Source organism: Heloderma suspectum, chromosome 15 (assembly GCF_057233095.1).
Source record: "Heloderma suspectum isolate Gila_16-S chromosome 15, 16-S_ref, whole genome shotgun sequence".
In the NCBI taxonomy this organism is placed as follows: Eukaryota; Metazoa; Chordata; class Lepidosauria; order Squamata; family Helodermatidae; genus Heloderma; species Heloderma suspectum.
The window spans coordinates 10,020,001-10,041,063 of NC_139472.1; the positions used below are offsets into that span (position 1 = coordinate 10,020,001).

At 50.9% G+C, this 21,063-nt stretch overlaps 1 protein-coding gene across 1 annotated transcript in view; it reads left to right on the forward strand.

The window, feature by feature from the left end:
* Window positions 1-21,063, forward strand: part of ATAD3A (ATPase family AAA domain containing 3A) — a 59,196-nt gene that overhangs the window by 1,455 nt on the left and 36,678 nt on the right. The window contains exons 2-7 of the mRNA XM_084822131.1: window positions 7,406-7,482; window positions 8,736-8,837; window positions 12,041-12,100; window positions 13,763-13,832; window positions 15,217-15,382; window positions 17,788-17,857. Coding sequence (XP_084678257.1) covers window positions 7,406-7,482; window positions 8,736-8,837; window positions 12,041-12,100; window positions 13,763-13,832; window positions 15,217-15,382; window positions 17,788-17,857 — 545 coding nt within the window. The remainder of the gene's footprint in view (window positions 1-7,405; window positions 7,483-8,735; window positions 8,838-12,040; window positions 12,101-13,762; window positions 13,833-15,216; window positions 15,383-17,787; window positions 17,858-21,063) is intronic.

Here is a 21,063-nt window from a genome sequence, read left to right on the forward strand (position 1 = left end):
GCTGATAGGAGAGGGTTAACTGGGTCTGAAGGGGTCCTTGGAGCCCCTGCCTTCACGTGGCGGACGAGAAGTCTAGGGGGGCTGATAGGAGAGGGTTAACTGGGTCTGAAGGGGTCCTTGGAGCCCCTGCCTTCACGTGGCGGACGAGAAGTCTAGGGGGGCTGATAGGAGAGGGTTAACTGGGTCTGAAGGGGTCCTTGGAGCCCCTGCCTTCACGTGGCGGACGAGAAGTCTAGGGGGGCTGATAGGAGAGGGTTAACTGGGTCTGAAGGGGTCCTTGGAGCCCCTGCCTTCACGTGGCGGACGAGAAGTCTAGGGGGGCTGATAGGAGAGGGTTAACTGGGTCTGAAGGGGTCCTTGGAGCCCCTGCCTTCACGTGGCGGACGAGAAGTCTAGGAGGGCTGATAGGAGAGGGTTAACTGGGTCTGAAGGGGTCCTTGGAGCCCCTGCCTTCACGTGGCGGACGAGAAGTCTAGGAGGGCTGATAGGAGAGGGTTAACTGGGTCTGAAGGGGTCCTTGGAGCCCCTGCCTTCACGTGGCGGACGAGAAGTCTAGGGGGGCTGATAGGAGAGGGTTAACTGGGTCTGAAGGGGTCCTTGGAGCCCCTGCCTTCACGTGGCGGACGAGAAGTCTAGGAGGGCTGATAGGAGAGGGTTAACTGGGTCTGAAGGGGTCCTTGGAGCCCCTGCCTTCACGTGGCGGACGAGAAGTCTAGGGGGGCTGATAGGAGAGGGTTAACTGGGTCTGAAGGGGTCCTTGGAGCCCCTGCCTTCACGTGGCGGACGAGAAGTCTAGGGGGGCTGATAGGAGAGGGTTAACTGGGTCTGAAGGGGTCCTTGGAGCCCCTGCCTTCACGTGGCGGACGAGAAGTCTAGGGGGGCTGATAGGAGAGGGTTAACTGGGTCTGAAGGGGTCCTTGGAGCCCCTGCCTTCACGTGGCGGACGAGAAGTCTAGGGGGGCTGATAGGAGAGGGTTAACTGGGTCTGAAGGGGTCCTTGGAGCCCCTGCCTTCACGTGGCGGACGAGAAGTCTAGGGGGGCTGATAGGAGAGGGTTAACTGGGTCTGAAGGGGTCCTTGGAGCCCCTGCCTTCACGTGGCGGACGAGAAGTCTAGGGGGGCTGATAGGAGAGGGTTAACTGGGTCTGAAGGGGTCCTTGGAGCCCCTGCCTTCACGTGGCGGACGAGAAGTCTAGGGGGGCTGATAGGAGAGGGTTAACTGGGTCTGAAGGGGTCCTTGGAGCCCCTGCCTTCACGTGGCGGACGAGAAGTCTAGGGGGGCTGATAGGAGAGGGTTAACTGGGTCTGAAGGGGTCCTTGGAGCCCCTGCCTTCACGTGGCGGACGAGAAGTCTAGGGGGGCTGATAGGAGAGGGTTAACTGGGTCTGAAGGGGTCCTTGGAGCCCCTGCCTTCACGTGGCGGACGAGAAGTCTAGGGGGGCTGATAGGAGAGGGTTAACTGGGTCTGAAGGGGTCCTTGGAGCCCCTGCCTTCACGTGGCGGACGAGAAGTCTAGGGGGGCTGATAGGAGAGGGTTAACTGGGTCTGAAGGGGTCCTTGGAGCCCCTGCCTTCACGTGGCGGACGAGAAGTCTAGGGGGGCTGATAGGAGAGGGTTAACTGGGTCTGAAGGGGTCCTTGGAGCCCCTGCCTTCACGTGGCGGACGAGAAGTCTAGGGGGGCTGATAGGAGAGGGTTAACTGGGTCTGAAGGGGTCCTTGGAGCCCCTGCCTTCACGTGGCGGACGAGAAGTCTAGGGGGGCTGATAGGAGAGGGTTAACTGGGTCTGAAGGGGTCCTTGGAGCCCCTGCCTTCACGTGGCGGACGAGAAGTCTAGGGGGGCTGATAGGAGAGGGTTAACTGGGTCTGAAGGGGTCCTTGGAGCCCCTGCCTTCACGTGGCGGACGAGAAGTCTAGGGGGGCTGATAGGAGAGGGTTAACTGAGTCTGAAGGGGTCCTTGGAGCCCCTGCCTTCACGTGGCGGACGAGAAGTCTAGGGGGGCTGATAGGAGAGGGTTAACTGGGTCTGAAGGGGTCCTTGGAGCCCCTGCCTTCACGTGGCGGATGAGAAGTCTAGGGGGGCTGATAGGAGAGGGTTAACTGGGTCTGAAGGGGTCCTTGGAGCCCCTGCCTTCACGTGGCGGACGAGAAGTCTAGGGGGGCTGATAGGAGAGGGTTAACTGGGTCTGAAGGGGTCCTTGGAGCCCCTGCCTTCACGTGGCGGACGAGAAGTCTAGGGGGGCTGATAGGAGAGGGTTAACTGGGTCTGAAGGGGTCCTTGGAGCCCCTGCCTTCACGTGGCGGACGAGAAGTCTAGGGGGGCTGATAGGAGAGGGTTAACTGGGTCTGAAGGGGTCCTTGGAGCCCCTGCCTTCACGTGGCGGACGAGAAGTCTAGGGGGGCTGATAGGAGAGGGTTAACTGGGTCTGAAGGGGTCCTTGGAGCCCCTGCCTTCACGTGGCGGACGAGAAGTCTAGGGGGGCTGATAGGAGAGGGTTAACTGGGTCTGAAGGGGTCCTTGGAGCCCCTGCCTTCACGTGGCGGACGAGAAGTCTAGGGGGGCTGATAGGAGAGGGTTAACTGGGTCTGAAGGGGTCCTTGGAGCCCCTGCCTTCACGTGGCGGACGAGAAGTCTAGGGGGGCTGATAGGAGAGGGTTAACTGGGTCTGAAGGGGTCCTTGGAGCCCCTGCCTTCACGTGGCGGACGAGAAGTCTAGGGGGGCTGATAGGAGAGGGTTAACTGGGTCTGAAGGGGTCCTTGGAGCCCCTGCCTTCACGTGGCGGACGAGAAGTCTAGGAGGGCTGATAGGAGAGGGTTAACTGGGTCTGAAGGGGTCCTTGGAGCCCCTGCCTTCACGTGGCGGACGAGAAGTCTAGGGGGGCTGATAGGAGAGGGTTAACTGGGTCTGAAGGGGTCCTTGGAGCCCCTGCCTTCACGTGGCGGACGAGAAGTCTAGGGGGGCTGATAGGAGAGGGTTAACTGGGTCTGAAGGGGTCCTTGGAGCCCCTGCCTTCACGTGGCGGACGAGAAGTCTAGGAGGGCTGATAGGAGAGGGTTAACTGGGTCTGAAGGGGTCCTTGGAGCCCCTGCCTTCACGTGGCGGACGAGAAGTCTAGGGGGGCTGATAGGAGAGGGTTAACTGGGTCTGAAGGGGTCCTTGGAGCCCCTGCCTTCACGTGGCGGACGAGAAGTCTAGGGGGGCTGATAGGAGAGGGTTAACTGGGTCTGAAGGGGTCCTTGGAGCCCCTGCCTTCACGTGGCGGACGAGAAGTCTAGGGGGGCTGATAGGAGAGGGTTAACTGGGTCTGAAGGGGTCCTTGGAGCCCCTGCCTTCACGTGGCGGACGAGAAGTCTAGGTGGGCTGATAGGAGAGGGTTAACTGGGTCTGAAGGGGTCCTTGGAGCCCCTGCCTTCACGTGGCGGACGAGAAGTCTAGGGGGGCTGATAGGAGAGGGTTAACTGGGTCTGAAGGGGTCCTTGGAGCCCCTGCCTTCACATGGCGGACAAGAAGTCTGGGGGGATAGGAAAGGGTTAACTGGGTCTGAAGGGGTCCTTGAACTCTTTCCTTCAAATGCCAAGAAGGGGGGGTGCAGATGACAGGAAAGGGTTAACTGGATCTTAGAAGACCCCTGAGGCCCATTCTTTAAAATACCAGAGAAACAAAGGGTGATAGAAAAGAGTTAACTGGATCTAAAGGTAACCTTGGACCCCCTTCCTTAAAATACTAAAGAGGAGGGTAAGTCGGGGTGGGGGGGGGGATGACAGGAAAGGCTAACTGGATCTTAAAGGACCCTTGAAGCCCCTTGCTTCAAATGCCAGGCAGGAAGGAAAGAAAGGTAAGAGCCAAGGGGGCTCAAACTGAGCCAGGGAGCAGATGTAGGTGGGGGGTAAGTGATGGTTCGGATGCTAAGAAAGGGTTAATTGGATCTACTGGACTGTTGTGGTGGTGGAGTGTGTGTGTGTGGGTGGGGGGGACTTTTTCCTTAAAACACCATCAGAGCGAAACTGTGTGTGTGTGTGTGTGTGTAACAGGTTAACCGGACCTACAGGGAGCTCAGCCTCCAGGAGCCCCTACCTTCAAATTCTTTCCTTCCTGCTGGATAGACAAAGGGGCTCAGATTGAAGCAGGGGGTGAAGGGGAGGAGGGATTGATGGCTAAGGAAAGGGTACATTAGATTACTGCAGGGCAGTCCTATGGGGGTCTACTCGGAAGCGGTTCAATAGAACACACTACAAGGTAAGTGTGTACAGCAGCCGTCCCCAACCTGGTGTCCTCCAGACGTTCTGGGCTTCAACTTTGAGAGCCAGTGCGGTGTAGTGGTTAGAGTGTTGGACTGGGACTCAGGAGTCCCGGGTTCTAGGCTTCACTTGGTCATGAAGCCCACTGGGTGACTTTGGCCCAGTCACCGACTCTCAGCCTAACCTACCTCACAGGGTTGTTGTGAGGATAAAACAGAGAGGCGGAGGGCCAGGTAAGCTGCTTTGGGTTCCTTGCAGGAGGAAAAAAGATGGGATATAAATGCAATAAATAAATAAATGAGCTGCAGTCAGCCCCAGCCAGCATGGTCGATGGTTAGGGATGCTGGGAGTTGTAGTCTAAAATATCTGGGAGGCACCAAGTTGGAGAAGCCCGAGGGCCAGGGAGGTTCAGATTGTGCTAGGGATCAGACCTTGGGGGAGGATGGGAGCGCACAGTTAAAATGTTTGCTCATTGGTAGTACACCTGCTTTACATGCAACAGGCCCAGGTTCAGTTCCAAGTATCTCCAGTTAAAAGTTTTTTTTAAATCACCTATGGGAAAGATTCCTCTGTGCTTATGTTCCCACTCCCTCTGCATAATGCTCGCCACTTTCTAGACCAGCCTTCCCCAGCCCAGAACCCTCTAGATGTGTTGGGCTACATGTCCCATCATCCCCAGCCAGCATGGCCAGTGGGAGCGGTAGTCCAACACATCTGGTTGGGGACCACTTCTCCAGACATTTTGTGTTTCCCTTTCTTTTTGCTGATGAAAAATGATTCACCAGTCAGAGGAGACAACACTGCTCCCAGCATGCCTAGGCTGGGGATGATGGGAATTGCAGTCACAACACATCTAGAGGACACCGGGCTGGGCTAGATGGTCTGCTCTGACATAATCATTTCCTTATGTACCCAGAACAAGCGGATGGTTAAAAACCTAAGGAAATGGTTAATTGGTTCTAGGGGGCGCTTAGCCCCCTGAAACTCTTCCATAAAATGCTAAACAGGGCTTGGCCTTCATGGAAGAACTCTAGGACCTGCTGAAAATGTCAGGACCACAAAGAGTCTGATGGTCCCTTTCTGGAAAAATGCTTGCCTGATCTTGTATCAAGCCACAGAGAGCTGATTTACAGCGTTCTGGCATGGATTGCATCAGCACATGGCTGAGAGTTGCCCTTAGACCTTGCAGCCCTCATGTGACTTGCATCTTCAGTGTGAATGTTTAGCAGCCGTTTGCTATGCCAGAGCAGAGCCTGGGCTCTGCTCGGCTGACCAGAGGGGTTGTAGCCCAGTGGCAGACTACACACTTTGCCTATAGAAGGTCCCAGGTTTGATCCCTGTGTGCCATGGGTCGGGTGGGCCCACTTGGTAGATGATACTGGAGCCATCTGGCCTGAGGACTGGTGACACACATTGTTTCATGAGCAACATAATGAATGGATACAATACTAGTCAAATCCAGTAGTTTCAGTGTTTTGTAATAAACATGTGCAAGGTTACTATACCTAGGAATTATCCTTATATCTAACACACAGCTCTTTTGAGCAGGGGAAAACTAATACATTGCAGTTTTCAGTGCCTTTGGGTTTCTTTTAACATTTAAACCCTGCAAGAGGAAAGTCCGTGCTGTTGAGGTGTTATCTTAAAATATTAAAAGGTATTCCAGTAAAAATAATTTCCAAGTGAAACTTTGAATTTGCTGAAATGTTAACATTCGAGCCACATTAAGGCTCCAGTCTTGTATACACTTTCCTGGGGATAACTTCAGTTGAATCCAGTTGGGTTGACTTCTGAGTTGATGTGCATAGGATTGTACTTTCAGTGTGCTTTATTGCATCCCCCGCCCCCAAATATTTCAGTTCAACTACTTCAGTCTATTTGCGAAACTTTTGAGACATTTATAGAGCACATAAAACGAGCATGGTGACTGTTTTTTTTGTTCTGTTTACCAAATATATGCTACATCAGATACCAGTTGATATAGGGGATCCTGTCCCAGACTGGTGCCCTGCAGATGTTTGGGGCTACAACTCCCAGCATTCCTGACCATTGATCATTCTGGTCAGAGCTGATGGGAGTTGAAGCCCAAAACATCTGGAGCCACCGGATCAGGGAAGGCTGATATAGGGAATTTGAAGAATTTCCAGACTAGTAAAGTCTTCCAGTAAGCACAAAACAAGAGCTGGAAACGTGTGCAGAGCCAATAACTCAAGTATATGATCTCCACATTCATCACAGAACATATAGCATATTATCAAGGAGGTGAGCTTCTGTACAATGAGTAAGTTTTTCTAGTCTTTCCTAGAAAACGGGCTAGAAAAATTACCCATTTTACAGATGAATGGCACTACTATAATATTCTAAAATATTTCTGTTCTCTGCTAACCTAATACAAACAAAAGGTTAAATACTGAAACACACCCCCCCCAATACAATAATAGATAGGTGGGCATCCCTTAATGACAGCTGCAACATGATCTCCTACAGCTGTCTCTTGAACTCTGAGAGAGACAGTGCCTGCATGCTAAGCCTGATGCCCTCCAGATCTTTTGGACTACAACTCCTGTAAGCCTCAGTTGGCATGGCCAATGGTCAGGGATTATGAGAATTGTAGTCCAAAACATCTGGAAGGCACCTGGCTGCATACCCCTGCATCAAACCATAGTTGAGCAAGATGTGAATGACGCTAGTCACCCAAATCTGGCAAACTGGTTATCTTAACTAAGGTTAGTTCCAAACAAGCCAACTTCAAACCATGGTTTATGAAGCTGGCTTGTTGAAACTAACCATGGATAAGAATAACCACAGTTCTATGTTCGTACAGCATGGCAAGCTGTAGTTAATCTGAAGCAGAAGTTTACAAGCGTTTTTTGGCCATGTAGAAAGAGGAGAGGAAAGTGGGGAGCATGCAAGCCCAGGAGGAAACTTCGTGTTTTGCTAAACCGTAGTTTAGTGTGCTGTCCGATTGCAACCATTGTGACATGTACGCAAACTTAAAGTAGGCTGTGACTTAGACTTAAATTATTATTATTGGCCTGGCTTGAGCCTTTGCTGTATCACGCTAGGCTCCAGTAACCCAGCTGTCTTGCAGAGGAAGGTTCAGTGGTAAGGTTGATCTTTCGCAGCAGGAAAACAAACCCTGATGGGCTTGCTCTCTCTTTTCCAGGACACGCAAAAGAGGCCCTTAACCTAGCACAGTTGCAGGAACAGACAGTGCAGCTGGAGCAGCAGTCGAAACTGAAGGTGAGCGAAGTGTCCAAATCTCACGGTGTGATATTCTGACTTCTTACCTGCTTTGTGAGGCTGTAGCTCAGAGCTGGAGGTCACACTTCGTGTGCAGAAAGTCCCATGCACAGTGCCTGACACCTGTTTCAAAGGTTCTCAGCTGCATTAGGAAAAACTGCCTGAGACCCTCGAAAGCTGTTTGCCAATCAGATGAAACAGCGCTGGGCTAGATAGACCAACCATCTGGCTGAGGATAAGGCGTCTTATTTCAGCGAACTCTTGCAGAATAATTCTCTGGTTACGTTTGTGCTGCGACAGCCATTTTAGTCTCTCTCTTTTTACCGTGTGTTATGGGATGGTTGAAATTTGTTGCACCTCTTACTATTTCTGTATTGGATTTTGGATGGTAAGCCTCCTTGCATATTTTGTAGGAAAGTGGAGGGATGATAGTCAGAATAGTAATAGTACTTAGCTGTTTGTATCGCCCTTCCAGAGCACTTCATATGCATGATCTAGCTGTAAGCTTTCCAACAACCCTGGAAGGAAAGTCAGTATTTTTACTGCCATATTCCAAGTGGGAAAGCTGAGGCTGAGAGATAGTGGTTTGCCCAAGGCCACCGACTTCATTCATTGCAGACATGAGTTTTGAACCAGCGATTTCCTGATTCGTAGCTCAGCCTCTTGCCTGCTATAATGCTTTTTCTAGTCCTTTTTTTTAATAAGCTGTTTTCTGGGGAATCCAGACGTTCCTTGGGGTTTTGTAAATGAGGAGAACTGTAATGTATGGCTGTGAGAGCTGGACTATAAGGAAGGCTGAGCGCTGAAGAATCGATGCTTTCGAACTGTGGTGCTGGAGAAGACTCTTATGAGTCCCCTGGATGGCAAGGAGGTCAAATCAGTCCATCCTAAAGGAAATCAACCCTGACTGCTCATTGGAAGGGCAGATACTGAAGCTCCAATATTTTGGCCACCTAATGTGAAGAGAAAACTCGCTGGAAAAGACCCTGATGCTGGGAAAGACTGAAGGCAAAAGGAGAAGGGGATGGCAGAGGATGAGATGGCTAGGTAGCATCAGCGATGCAATGAATATGAACTTGAGCACGCTCCGGGAGAGAGCGCAGGACAGGAAGGCCTGGCGTGCTATGGTCCATGGGGTCACGAAGAGTCGGACACGACTGAACAACAAAGAACCGTAATGATGGGCACTCCTCCTTGAAGGGCAGTTCACTCACTCTTACTAATATTCCGCTATCTCTCTCTTCCTGCCCTAGGAATATGAAGCTGCCATAGAACAGCTGAAAAACGAACAAGTCCGGATACAAGCGGAAGAGAGGAGAAAAACACTAAATGAAGAGACAAGACAGCAGCAAGCGGTAAAGGGTTATTTTATTATTAATCACGTTTGACTGGCTAAGGCTAAAGCAGCCTTGTAAATAAGCCCCCCCTGCAAAGTTTCTAGCCTGCAGAAACATTTACTAATGTGCAGGGGCTGGCTGCAGAGGGACGGAAAGCTGCATTTCTATGCTGGGCGCAGAACAGGGACAGAGGGCTCCAACCTTCCTCTACCAGCCTGCTCGCTCGCCTGCGTGGAATTCGCGATCTCCTGTGGCTACCAGAGTAGTGCCTAAATGCAAGGCTGAGCTGAGGTCCTATGCACGCTCGGGAGCAAGCCCCCTTGCAGTCAGTTGGACTTACTACCGAGTAAACATGCATCGGATTGTGCAGCCAGGTAATATTTCTGTCCCATCTTTCCTCCGGTGATCTTGGGGATAGTGTACATGGATATGGGATATTTATTGATTGATTATTAGTAACGGTTATATACCGCCTCATTTGCTAAAAAGCTATCAGGGAGGTGTACCACAATTTAAAACAGCAAAACCTTAACATAGTTTCAATGAATATTTAAAACAATAAAGCATTAAAACAACAAAACTTAAAAGGCTAAATTAAAAAGGTGTGTCTCCACACCTGTTCTAAAGACCAAGAGTCTGTGCCAGTTGTAGGTCTTGAGGGAGCACATTCCACATTTGGGGAGTGGCATAGGAGAAAGCCCTTTCACCTGTGTCTGACACATGGGTGTCTGTGAGTAATAATGCCCTCAGAAGGACCTCTCCTGCAGTTCTTGATAGCCGGACAGGTTCATAGTGAGACAGGCAGTCCCTTAGACAGCCAGGTCTTAAGCCATTTAGGCCTTTCAAGGTTAAAACCAATGCCTTGAATTGAGCCCAGAAAGCAATTGGCAACTGGCGCAGCTCTTTCAGGTCAGGGGTAATATGGTCCTGATACTGTGCGCTGGTTAGCAGCCTAGCTGCTGCATTTTGCAGCAATTGAAGCTTCAGGACACTCTTCAGGAGGAGCCCCACGTAGAGCACATTGCGGTAGTCTTAATGGGAAGTAAATGCGGTGACCCCAGTTCATTCTTGCAATAATCCAGCCTAGCCAGGCTGAGGGGGAAAAGCGACTGGCCAAAGCTTACTGGGAGAGTGTCAAGCTGGGGAACATGTGGCCCTCCAGATGTTGGTGGACTGCAACTCCCATCAACACTAGCCAACTGTCAGGGTAGAAACTGAGCCAATAGAGCCCCAGAGCAGTTTTGATTCTGAGGAGGAACAGCAGTCCGTGCGAGAGGAGCTCGCTCATCCCTCACAAGCACAGCAGCTGGCAGAGATTCCTCCTGCCAGCATTCCTGGGAGAGATAGTGACCCTGGCAGTGAGAGAACGCTGGAGGGGGGCTTGCTGGATGCTCGGCGCAGATGCAGGGAGCAACGACAGATGGAGGGCGCCGAAAGGAGGCGCTCCGCTCGTTTGGCATGCAAACAATGGTCGCGTCCCGAGTACCCAAGGGAAAGAGGGAGGATCTCTCCCTAGCCCATAAGTTCAGGGTCTTCCTGTGATTCTCCTTCAAACGGGGACCAACTGCTTTACCTGGAGCTTAGGCTACTCTGCTATCTTTCCCCAGTGCTGTTCTTTGCTTTGGCGCTAGCGACTAGTGTTCTGAAAGAGTCATAAAGGAATAAAGTCTTGGAAAGAATTCCTCATCATCTGTGTCCTGAGTTGGCTATTGGTGGGGACTGCAAGAGGTAGCTAGGGCACTCCTGACAGCTTGGTCCCTGTTTGCGCGCCAAACGAGTGCTACCTTTCCACACCCTCCATCTGTCGCCGCTCCCTGCGTCTGCGCCGAGCGTCCAGCAAGCCCCCCTCCAGCGCTCTCTCACTGCCAGGGTCACTATCTCTCCCAGGAATGCTGGCAGGAGGAATCTCTGCCAGCTGCTGTGCTTGTGAGAGATGAGCGAGCTCCTCTCGCACGGACTGCTGTTCCTCCTCAGAATCAGAACTGCGCTGGGGCTCTATTGGCTCCACCAATATTCTATATTGGAATATTCTATTCCACCGTGACACCAGCATAACCAGTTCTGAGGGATGGTGGGAGTTTATTTAGTGCATTTTGACTCCGCTCTTCAGCCAAAAAAGGCTCCCCGTTTACACAGATCAATAATGAGCCTGTCCTCCAGCATACAGTCTAAAAGAAATGACACAAGATGAAAAGGGATTGGGAGGGAGGAGGGAAAAAAGCAAAATATGGCCACCAGTCCTTAGTTTCAATCTGAAAGACATGGCACAGAAGGAAAAGGGATTGGGAGGAAGGAGGGAAAAAAGCAAAACTCAGGCAGCAGTCCTTAGTTTCAAAAGTTCTTGTAGGTGCTCTCTCTGGCAAGGAAGGGTGGAAGAAGTGCCCGGCAGCTGTTCTTTCTCTGGCCCATGTATGGGGCCAAGCTGGTTTCCCCCTTGCCCTGATGTTTCTCCTGGGAGGCAGCCTCCAAATGGCTCTTGGTTCTCTGTCTGCTGGATGAGCCCAGAGTCTGCAGTCCCAGGAAACTGTCAATTGGAGCTGTGTGTTTCTTCTGGCAAGGGGTGGGAGGGGTTTCAACAACACTGGTGTAACAGATTACAGTGACATTCAAAACTTGTGCGTGTTGGCAACTGGTGTGCTGTGCCTGACGCGCTATGAACACCCTTTTTGAAGAGGAGGGGAAGAGCAGAGTTGGTGACAGGTGGGAGGGGTTGACCAACATGTCCTGTCTCTAGTGTTACTGATTTCGAAGCCGCCTAGTTGCTCTTTGCTCCCACATGTCACAACTTGGGCTCTAAATCGTCCTAGCAAGTCTACGGTGGGGCTGGCGTGACCTACCGACCGCTGTGCCTTAAGGGGAGGGAGGACTGTAGCTAGCAGGTCTAGAGCTCCTGCCTTGTGTGCAGAAGGTCCCGGGTTCGATCCCTGACATCTCCTGTCAAAAAAGACCCTCCCCAGGAAGCAGGTGAGGGGGAAAGACTCTTCTCTGCCTGAGACCCTGGGGAGCTGTAGCCTGCCCGAGTACCAGTGGTCTGCCTCAGATCTGACCCCCCACCCGTGTCTCCTTCCCAACCACCTTGCTTCAGTCTCAAGTTCGGGTTGGCCATTGCTCCAGAGCTCCCGCCCCAAAGCATACCTCTCGAGCCTCCTTCTATTTTTTCCATCCTGTTCTCTTTTCTCTGTATTTAATCATTGCTTTTCCCTGTGTGATTTTCCTCAAAGAGGGCACAGTACCAGGACAAGCTGGCGAGGCAGCGTTACGAAGACCAACTGCGGCAGCAGGTGAGTCTGGTTCTGTCTCCTGAAAATGGACCCCGTTTTATTCCAGGAATCGCAGAGTTGCAACAAGTCTTGGACTCCGTCTAGTCCACCCCCCGACCAGTGCAGGTGTCTGGCACGTAGAGCATCCCTGGCAGATGGCCATCCAGCCTGTAGAGCAGGGATGTTGAACCTTTTTCAGCCCGGGGGCCAATTCCATTTTGGAGAAAGCCTCGGGGGTCGCATTCTAGCAGTGGGAAGGGCCACAAATACCAACATCTTTAGCATAATGCTCTGACAGTGGGTAGAATCCAGTGTTGGTCCCACGTAGAGTAGACCCACTGAAATGACTGGGACTTACATTAGTCATGAGTAGGGATGGGCGCTCACCCACCCTGCCCCCGCGCTCGCCCACCCTGCCCCCGCGCTCGCCCACCCTGCCCCCGCGCTCGAGCTCCCGGCTGCTCACTGAGCAGCCCGCACTCACCTGGGCGGCCTCGTCGAGCTCTGCGATCACCATTTTTTTAATGGAGATCACAAAAATGTGCATATTTGCATATAAGCAAAACGCGGCCGCAAATCGCCCATCTATGCAAGGTTACAGGGTTAACGTTTGCTTCCTGTAATCAGGGGCCGTGGTGGCTTAGTGGTTAAGACGCTGAACTGCAGACTGGAAGGTCGGCAGGACAGCAGTTCGAGACCCGAGTGCTGCGTGACGGAGTGAGCTCCCTTCTTCAGTCCCAGCTTCTGCCAACCTAGCAGTTTGAAAGCAAGAAATTGCAAGTAGATAAATAGGTACCACCTCGGCGGGAAAGGTAACAGCATTCCGTGCACCTCGGTGTTCAGTCATGCCGGCCACATGACCACGGAAGCGTCTTCGGACAGCGCTGGCTCTTCGGCTTAGAAACGGGGATGAGCACCGCACCCTAGAGTCGGACATGACTGGTTGGGGACACCTTTACCTTTTTAATCTTGCATATGTGGGCTGTTCACGGCCCCCTTTTACATGTACGTGAATATGTGCGTTTTCACAAATGCACATATTAGCATATATGCAAATATGTACATTTGCAGATTGCTCATATATGCAAAATGGGGCCATGAATGGCCCATATACGCAAGATTACCGGCAAGCAAGTGCCTGTAACCTTGCATATATGGGTGATTCACGGCCCCATTTTGCATATACGCGAATATGCGCTTTTTCACAATTGCCATTTTTTCCCCAAAAAGCAGCGATCGCGGAGCTCAACCAAGGGGAGAGGGGGAGTCCACCAGATTCCCAGGCGGTATCAGGCATCCACACCTTCCGTAGTCATGACTAACCTAATTCGTTTCAATGGGTGTACTCTATGTAGGACTAACATTGGATTCTACCCAGTTATTTAGCCTTGGGAGAGGCATTTCAACCTTGCGGGGGGGCTGCACAAAAGCTGGGAAACAACTGGTGGTTGGGAGAAAGGGGGTGGGGCCTGGGGAACCCCGGAGGCCAGGATCGGGATCCACAGCAGGCCAGATTCTGCCCCCCGCCTGAGATTCTGCCCCCCGCCTGAGATTCTGCCCCCCGCCTGAGATTCTGCCCCCCTGCTCTACGCTATTTTGTATCTTTTTATGTCCAAGGTACAATGTAAACCCAGGACTAACCAGTCTCAAATCAGACCTCTGTGCATTTTTTCTTCTCTCCAGCAACTCCTTAACGAAGATAACTTGAGGAAGCAGGAGGAATCTGTTCAGAAGCAGGAGGCGATGAGACGCGGTAATGACCAATTCCAGGGTTTCTTTTTTTCTTTCCTTGCCGAAGGCAAAGCCTGATTCTTGAGTTCCCAGAGTCCCCACAAGAGCCACAGTGCTTCCCCTCACAGTCAGTCTGTGCTGGATGAAGGAGAACAGAAGAGAGAGCATCCTACCTACCAGAGGAGGCGTGGCCGTTTCCTTTAGTCTCTTCAGTGAAAAGCTCCCATTGCCTAGCAGTTGTAAAGCAGGGGTGCATAATCCTCGGCCCAGGAGCCTCCAAGCCCTACTCCCTGGGGAATTCCACCCTGGAAAAATCCTTGCCATTATCTCTGGTCTCAGGTCAGAGATAATGACGAGGACTCACCCGGTGCTGGGAAGAGTGGCCGTTCTATCCAGTGTTGGCCGTGTCTTCCTTCACGCACCTCTCCTGCTGTGGACAGCGAGAGGCATGTTGAGGAGGCTATCTGAATCCCTTTCTCCAGCACTGTCTGAATCCCTTTCTCCATGTGCTACCTCTGGTATCAGGGGCAGCAACCCTATTTACACCAGTTGCTGGGGAACATGGGTGGGAGGGTGCTGTTTCACACAAGTCCTGCTTGTGCATTTCCTGTGGGCAGCTGGTCGGCCACTGTCTGAACAGAATGCTGGACTAGATGGACCCTGGGTCTAGTCCAGCAGGGCTCTTATGTACTTAACATGACTGCTGCGTAGTGGCTTTTAAATGTAAGCTGGCTTCAAAAACCAGCAGCAATAGCTAACAGAATCTCAAGGGAGGGTTCAGTGGTAGATCCCCCGCTTTGCATGAAGAAGGCCCCGGGTTCAGTCCCTGCCATCTCCAGTTAAAAGGAGCTCAGGTAGAAGCTGATGGGAAAGACCTCTCCCTCTGTCTCTCCATCCACAACCCTGCAGAGCCGCTGCTGGTCAGAGTAGGTGGATATTGAGCTAGATGGACCATTGGTCTGACACCTGGCATAAGGGCATCTCCTTTTGAGTGCTCCTCCATGCACCAAAGCAGTATACCTGGCAGGTCCAGGTAAGTCATAGCCCTCACCTTCCAAAGCTGCAGTTAAAAATGGCATGGGGGACTGGATTGGTCCAGCATGAAAATCCTTCTATTCTAAGGGTCTTGTGTCACTGCCATGCGTGACGATCATTTATCCATCACAGCATTCAGAAACCCACGTTTCTCTTCTTTCCCATTGAGGCCCTAGACCAGACTTCCCCAGCTGGCTGGCCTCCAGACGTTTTTGGACGACAGCTTCCATCATCCCAGGCCCTCGGCGTGCTGGCTGGGGCTGATGGGCGCTGCATTCCCACACATCTGGAGGGCACCAGCTTTTTCCCTCCCCTCCTTCTGTTCAGATCTCTCTTAATGGGTGAACAAAGCCTCTGCATCTCGTTCACAGCGACGGTGGAGCGGGAGATGGAGCTCCGTCACAAGAACGAGATGTTGCGCATTGAGGCGGAGGCCCGAGCCCGGGCCAAGGCGGAGAGGGAGAACGCAGACCTCATCCGGGAGCAGATACGGTTAAAGGCAGCTGAGCACAGGCAGACGGTGCTGGATTCTCTCAAGTACGTTGGCATACGGTTTGTCCTGGTGCATCAGGTGCAGCAAGCTGGACCAGCCCTGGTTTTGTGAGGTCTCATTATCTCCTTGCGGGGCACTGCTGACTGCTTTTGTCACCCTTTTCTGCACCGTTTCCAGCTCTGCGATGCCCTCTTCTGGCTCGGTGCAATGTTCTACCCTCTAAACTTCTAGTCAGTAGATATAATACAATTCCAGTTCGCAACGGATACTGCCCTTGCAACGGTAGAGAGGCGGAGTCTGTTTTGCATGTCTTCTTTAACTGCAGTTTCTTTCAAATGACTAGAGAAACTTCGACCCTATTGCACAATCCCTTCCTGGATGACCCTTAGGGCACAATCCTATCCGGATGCCCGTCTGCCTTCGAATTTGGAAGCTGATGGGCATCCTATGTAGAACGGGACCAGCAAAGGGACAGTCATCACCTCCACACTTCTCCCACTTTGCATTTTTGCTAGACAGGCATTTTTGCCTGTCTAGCTAGGTCTCTGCAGAGGGGGAGGGAAGGAGGCTGGGGAGGGCTGGAGGGAGCTCGTATCCCTGCTTCCCCAGTCCCGTCCCCATTCACAGAAGCTCTCCTTCCATCCTCTCTGTGGTCGCTTTTGTGAGCTTGGAGAGGCAAACAGTGTGATTCTCTCTGCCCCAGCTGCTAGGCAGAAGGGGCAGGGAGCTCAGACTCCTGGCTCTGAGGTCGGAGCACTATCTGAGACCTTGGATCCAAGAATCCACACTATTCTGTGCCTCCCCCGACCCTGTCTACTGCTCTCCCCAAGTCCTTGTGGATCATTTCACTTGAGGGTTCAACCATCTCAGTTACAGAGCAAGTTGCTAAATTTTTTAATGTAACTATCCGGATCAGACCATCTATGCTTGTTTCATGACTCTGCTCTTAAACATCTGAGTACTTTATTTTTCCATATGTATTCTATATTTTTACTTTGTATATCTGTGGTTGGTAGACTGTAAATAATAAACTACGGCCCTCTTTGTGATGTGGTGACCAGAACCGAACACAGTATTCCAAAGGTGGCCACACTATAGATTTGCACAAAGGCATCCCAACGTTATTTTCGATCCCTTTCCCAATAATACCTTTTCCATGGCTGCTGACCACTGAGTTAATACTTCATTGTTCTACCTACCCACGACCCCAAGGTCTGTTTCCTGTTTCGTCACCATCAGCTCAGACCCCATCTCTCTATACATGAAGTTTGGATTTATTCTTTCCCCTGAGGATGGCCCTCCAGATGTTGAACTAAAATTCCCATCATGGCTAGGGCTGATAGGAATTGGTGTCTCAACATCATCTCCGCAGCCTCTCTGCTGCATGCTTACGTTAAACTTCCGTTTCCCATTTTCCTGCCCGTTTGACCAGTTTCGAGAGCTCCTTTTTGGAGTTGCTTGCAGGACGCCATCCTGAACAATTCATCGCCGTCCACACGCTTAGCCGTGTCACTGTTCAACCCTAATTCTGGGGCATTTCCAAACAAGTTGATGGCTCCGGGGTAGGATTAATGATTAATCTTTAATGAGCTTCCACTGTGCATTAAAAACGTGCTTGTTCAGGCTGGCATTTGGGGTGGGTTAGGGTATTTTAGAAAATGTTTTTATTGTAGAATTTTATTGTTTTAAATTGTTTTATTTATGCTGTACATCGCCCAGAGTGGCTGGGTGACCACCCAAATGGGCGATTAATAAATTTAATAATAATAAAATAAAAATAGGAGGGGGAGAGAGCTTAATGGGCACCATTCCCTGCTCCCTGAAAAGACCCTGGTGTTAAGCCTCTAGGGCCTTTTGCCTCTCCTCTTGCTTACAGACTTGGCAAACTTCAGCGTTCTAGTAAAAAGTCCAAGCAAACCGGAAATCTGCTCACCCCCAGCCCTGCCATGAAGGCTCATGCTCCCTCAGTTGTCACCATGAGCAGCCTTATTAGCACATTGTACTTAGGGAGATGAGAGTGGGAGCAGAGCCATTCCACTAGCCCTATGGAAAGGCTTTGTCCCCCCCCCCCCCGTCTTTTCCTTCCGCATTCCTTTTTCCTTGCACGTTGTGTCTTTTTTAGATTGTAAGCCTGCAGGAAGGGACTGTCTTGTTTTTATTGCTTGTGTGCAAGTTGCCCTGGGAGCTGTTTTGGCTGAACAGGTGCTTTAAATACATAACCAATGGTGTTTTAAATAAAGGTGCTTTAAATACATAATAAATAAATAAAGCCTTACTGTTTGCGTGCAAGCTGTTCTGGTAGCCTTTTTGTCTGAGGAGCAGGATAAAAAATACTTTAATAATTGTAATTACAGCAAATAGATGATCATCTTAAACCAGTTAATCTTGCGGCCTGACTTAGAGTATTGTCTCATTGGTGTCCTAGCATCTCTTCTTGTTGTCTCCCTAGGACAGCTGGAACACTGTTTGGAGAAGGATTTCGGGCCTTCATTACGGATTGGGACAAAGTGACAGCCACAGTAAGACTCAGAGGACTGCCAGGGGTTGCACATTTTTGGTCCTTGTTGCCTTGGTTTTTAGACTTTGGAAGTGAGCAGGGAATTGGTAACCCTCGCGTCTAAATATGAAATAGGGCTAAATATGAAAAACATCTGGTTGGGTGTATTGGTTGGGTGTATTTCTGCCTGGACCTTGGCGTTCTGTGTTAGGCCGAAGGGCAGATAGTGGAAAATGTCTTTGAAAAATGAGAGAGGCCTGGTCCTGGGGTCTTTGATCTGAAGTGACTATAGTGTGTGTGTGTGTGAGAAAAACAATATCCCTGCATGTAGAGAAACAGAACAGCAGGAAAAATGGCTCTCGAATATTCTTTTCCCTGGCATGCTAGCAGCTTTCTGTGCCTTCCATAGTTTTTGGATCCTCCCTTAGACCAGCAGAAATTGGGTTAATTTGCATAATTTTGAACATAAGAAGAGCCCTGCTGGATCAGGCCAAGGGTCCATCTAGTCCAACATTCTGGTCACACAGTTGGCCGACCAGCTGCCCACAGGAAGCCCACAAGCAAGACATGAGTGCAACAGCACCCTCCCACCCATGTTCCCCAGTAACTGGTGTACATAGGCTAGCTGCCTCTGAAACAGGTCACAGAATTAAAGCTTTATTTTATTAAATTTCTTACCTGTGCCTTCAGCATAAACACTCTTGGTGTAATTAACAAAATTAAACGTGATACAGTTTATTTAAAAAAACGTTTAAAGCAAAAAAATAGCACAGTGACAGACAAAATGCAACCTACTGATCAATTATAGGACGAGAGAGCTAAAAATATAAAGTGGCTTAAAATGTCTTTTTAAAAAGCTCTGAAATGCCTGGGAGCATTTGTTGTTGCAGAATCGAGAGTTTTCTTGGTATAGGAACATCGGAAGCTGCCTTATACTGATTCTTCCCCTTGGTCCATCTACCCCAGTACTGTTGACACTGACTGGCAGCATCTCTCCAGGGTTTCGGGTGGACGTTTTTCCAACTCTACCTGGAGATGCCGGGGATCGAACCTAGGACCTTCTTCAAGTAAAGCAAGTGATCCGCCGCTGAGCTACAGTCCATCCATAGGATTTTGAGTTTTGCAGTGTGCTGCTCTTGCTGTCTCTTACTGTGAAGAGAAGGCTGTGTTTTTAGAATGGGTTCCAAGACTTACGCTAGGATGGCTCCAGGTTGCAGGCTCGTTCCCCAAACTTGAGTGGCAGAGGAGAGTTTCCACCTGTCTCTAGCCAGGCTCTCTTCAACGTTAAGCTGCAGGCGCTTGATTTCAAGTGCTGGCTGGCAGCATATTGGAAGAGAATTGCTTAGTAAGCAGTTCAGTGGCTTCCTGGATTGGCTTTTAAAAAGGCCTCCCAACAGATGGCAACTCTGGAAACCCAAATGCATCCGTGCACAGTTGCCATTATTCTTTCTTTAAAGCATTTTTATTCTGCTGTTCAGCTGAAAAGGGCTTCAGGTGTGATTTACAAAGATCGGTACTACGATGCAGCCCCTGATCTCAGGTGTGCAGTCAAAAAGACTCGACACAAAAGGAAAAGGGATTGCGAGGAAGGAGGAAAAAGGCAAAATTCAGGCCCTGATTCTTAGCTTCAAAAGTACTCATAGGTGTTCTTTCTGGAAAGGTCAAAACAAGCTCCCTGCACCTGGTCCTTTGCTCGATGAATGTGGCCGCAGGCTGACTATCCGCTCACCATGAAGGTCTTCCTGGGAGGCAGGGGGTGCAACTTCCCAGCCCCTTGGCCCCCTGGCCAACAGCAGAGGCCTGTGTGCACTGCCATTTAGCTCAGCAGCCCCAGGGCAAACGGAGCTGGGTGTTAATTACATTTTGATCATCACCTTTCCTCCCATGAGCTCAGGGCAGTTCTCTTCCCCCTCCTAATTTTATCCTCTCAGCAACCCTGCAAGATAGGGTAGGCTGAGAAAGTGACCAGCCCAAGTTCACCCAGTGAGTTTCATGGCTGAATGAGGATTTGAACCTCTGTCTCCTTGGTTGCAGTCCCAGCCCTTTAACCCAGTGGTCCGGAATCTCACACCTGGAGGCCAAATCTCCTTCCCCCAACCATCGATCGTTTCATTGTTTCCCGGCTTTTGTGCAGTTTTTCCCCCATTCTAAAAAGTCGAAATGCCTCTCCAAAGGCAGAATGACTGGCAGGAAGAGCTTGAAGCTACAATATATGGGTATTTTTGGCTCCGCCCTTTCCCCCTTCAGCCCCGCCCACCTCTGGAATGTGGCCCCCGAGGGCCTGTCTGAAATGGAACTTGGCCCTCGGGCAGAAAGAGGTTCAGCACCGCTGCTCTAGCCGCTGTGCCACACTGATTTGTCTGTAGTGAGGTTTCATTCCACTGGGGTAGGGGAAGAAAGTCTGAAAAGGTTTGTATTTTGTTTTGTGCGTGGCGTCTTGCTGAGAAACGTCTCCTTCCACCTTGAGAGGCAACAGCTGTGCCCTGTTGTTCAAAGATGGCATGCTTCCAAACAGGGAGGTTCTGGGAGGCTGATGGCCATGGGGGACTCTCCGTATGGTTTCAGGAGCTCCTGTGCGTTTTGTGTAGAGCTGGAAAAAGGTGCGGAAGAGGGCAGCTAAAATGATCAAGGGGCTGGAGCAACTCCCTTATGAGGGGGGGTTACAACGGCTGGATTGTTTGGCTTAGAAAAAAGGAGGATAAGGGGAGACATGATAGAGGTGTACGAAGTTATGCCTGGTGTGGGGCATGTGGACATTGAGACATTTTTCTCCCTCTCCCATAATACTAGAACCCAGTGGGGTGAACCCAGGAAGCTGATTGGTGGGTGATTCAGGACAGATAAAAGGACTTATTTGCATAGCGCATAGAATTCACCTCTACAAGATGAAGTGAGGGCCACCCATTTGGATGGCTTTAAGAGGGGGTTAGACAAGTTCTTGGGGGAGAAGGCTATCAACGGCTACTAGTCCTGATGGCTATGTGCTACATCCAGTACCAGTGGCTGTGAGCCTGTGTACACCAGTTGCTGGGGAACATGGCCAGGGGGGTGTTGTTGCATTCCTGTCCTGCTTGTGGGTTTCTTATGGGCAGCTGGTGTGAACAGAATGCTGGGCTAAATGGACCCTTGGCCTGATCCAGCAGGGCTCTTCTGATGTTCTCATGTTGTTTTTACGAGCAGAAATTGCATCTTGGGAACACTAGGTGGCGCCTCCGCCATTGAGCAGCG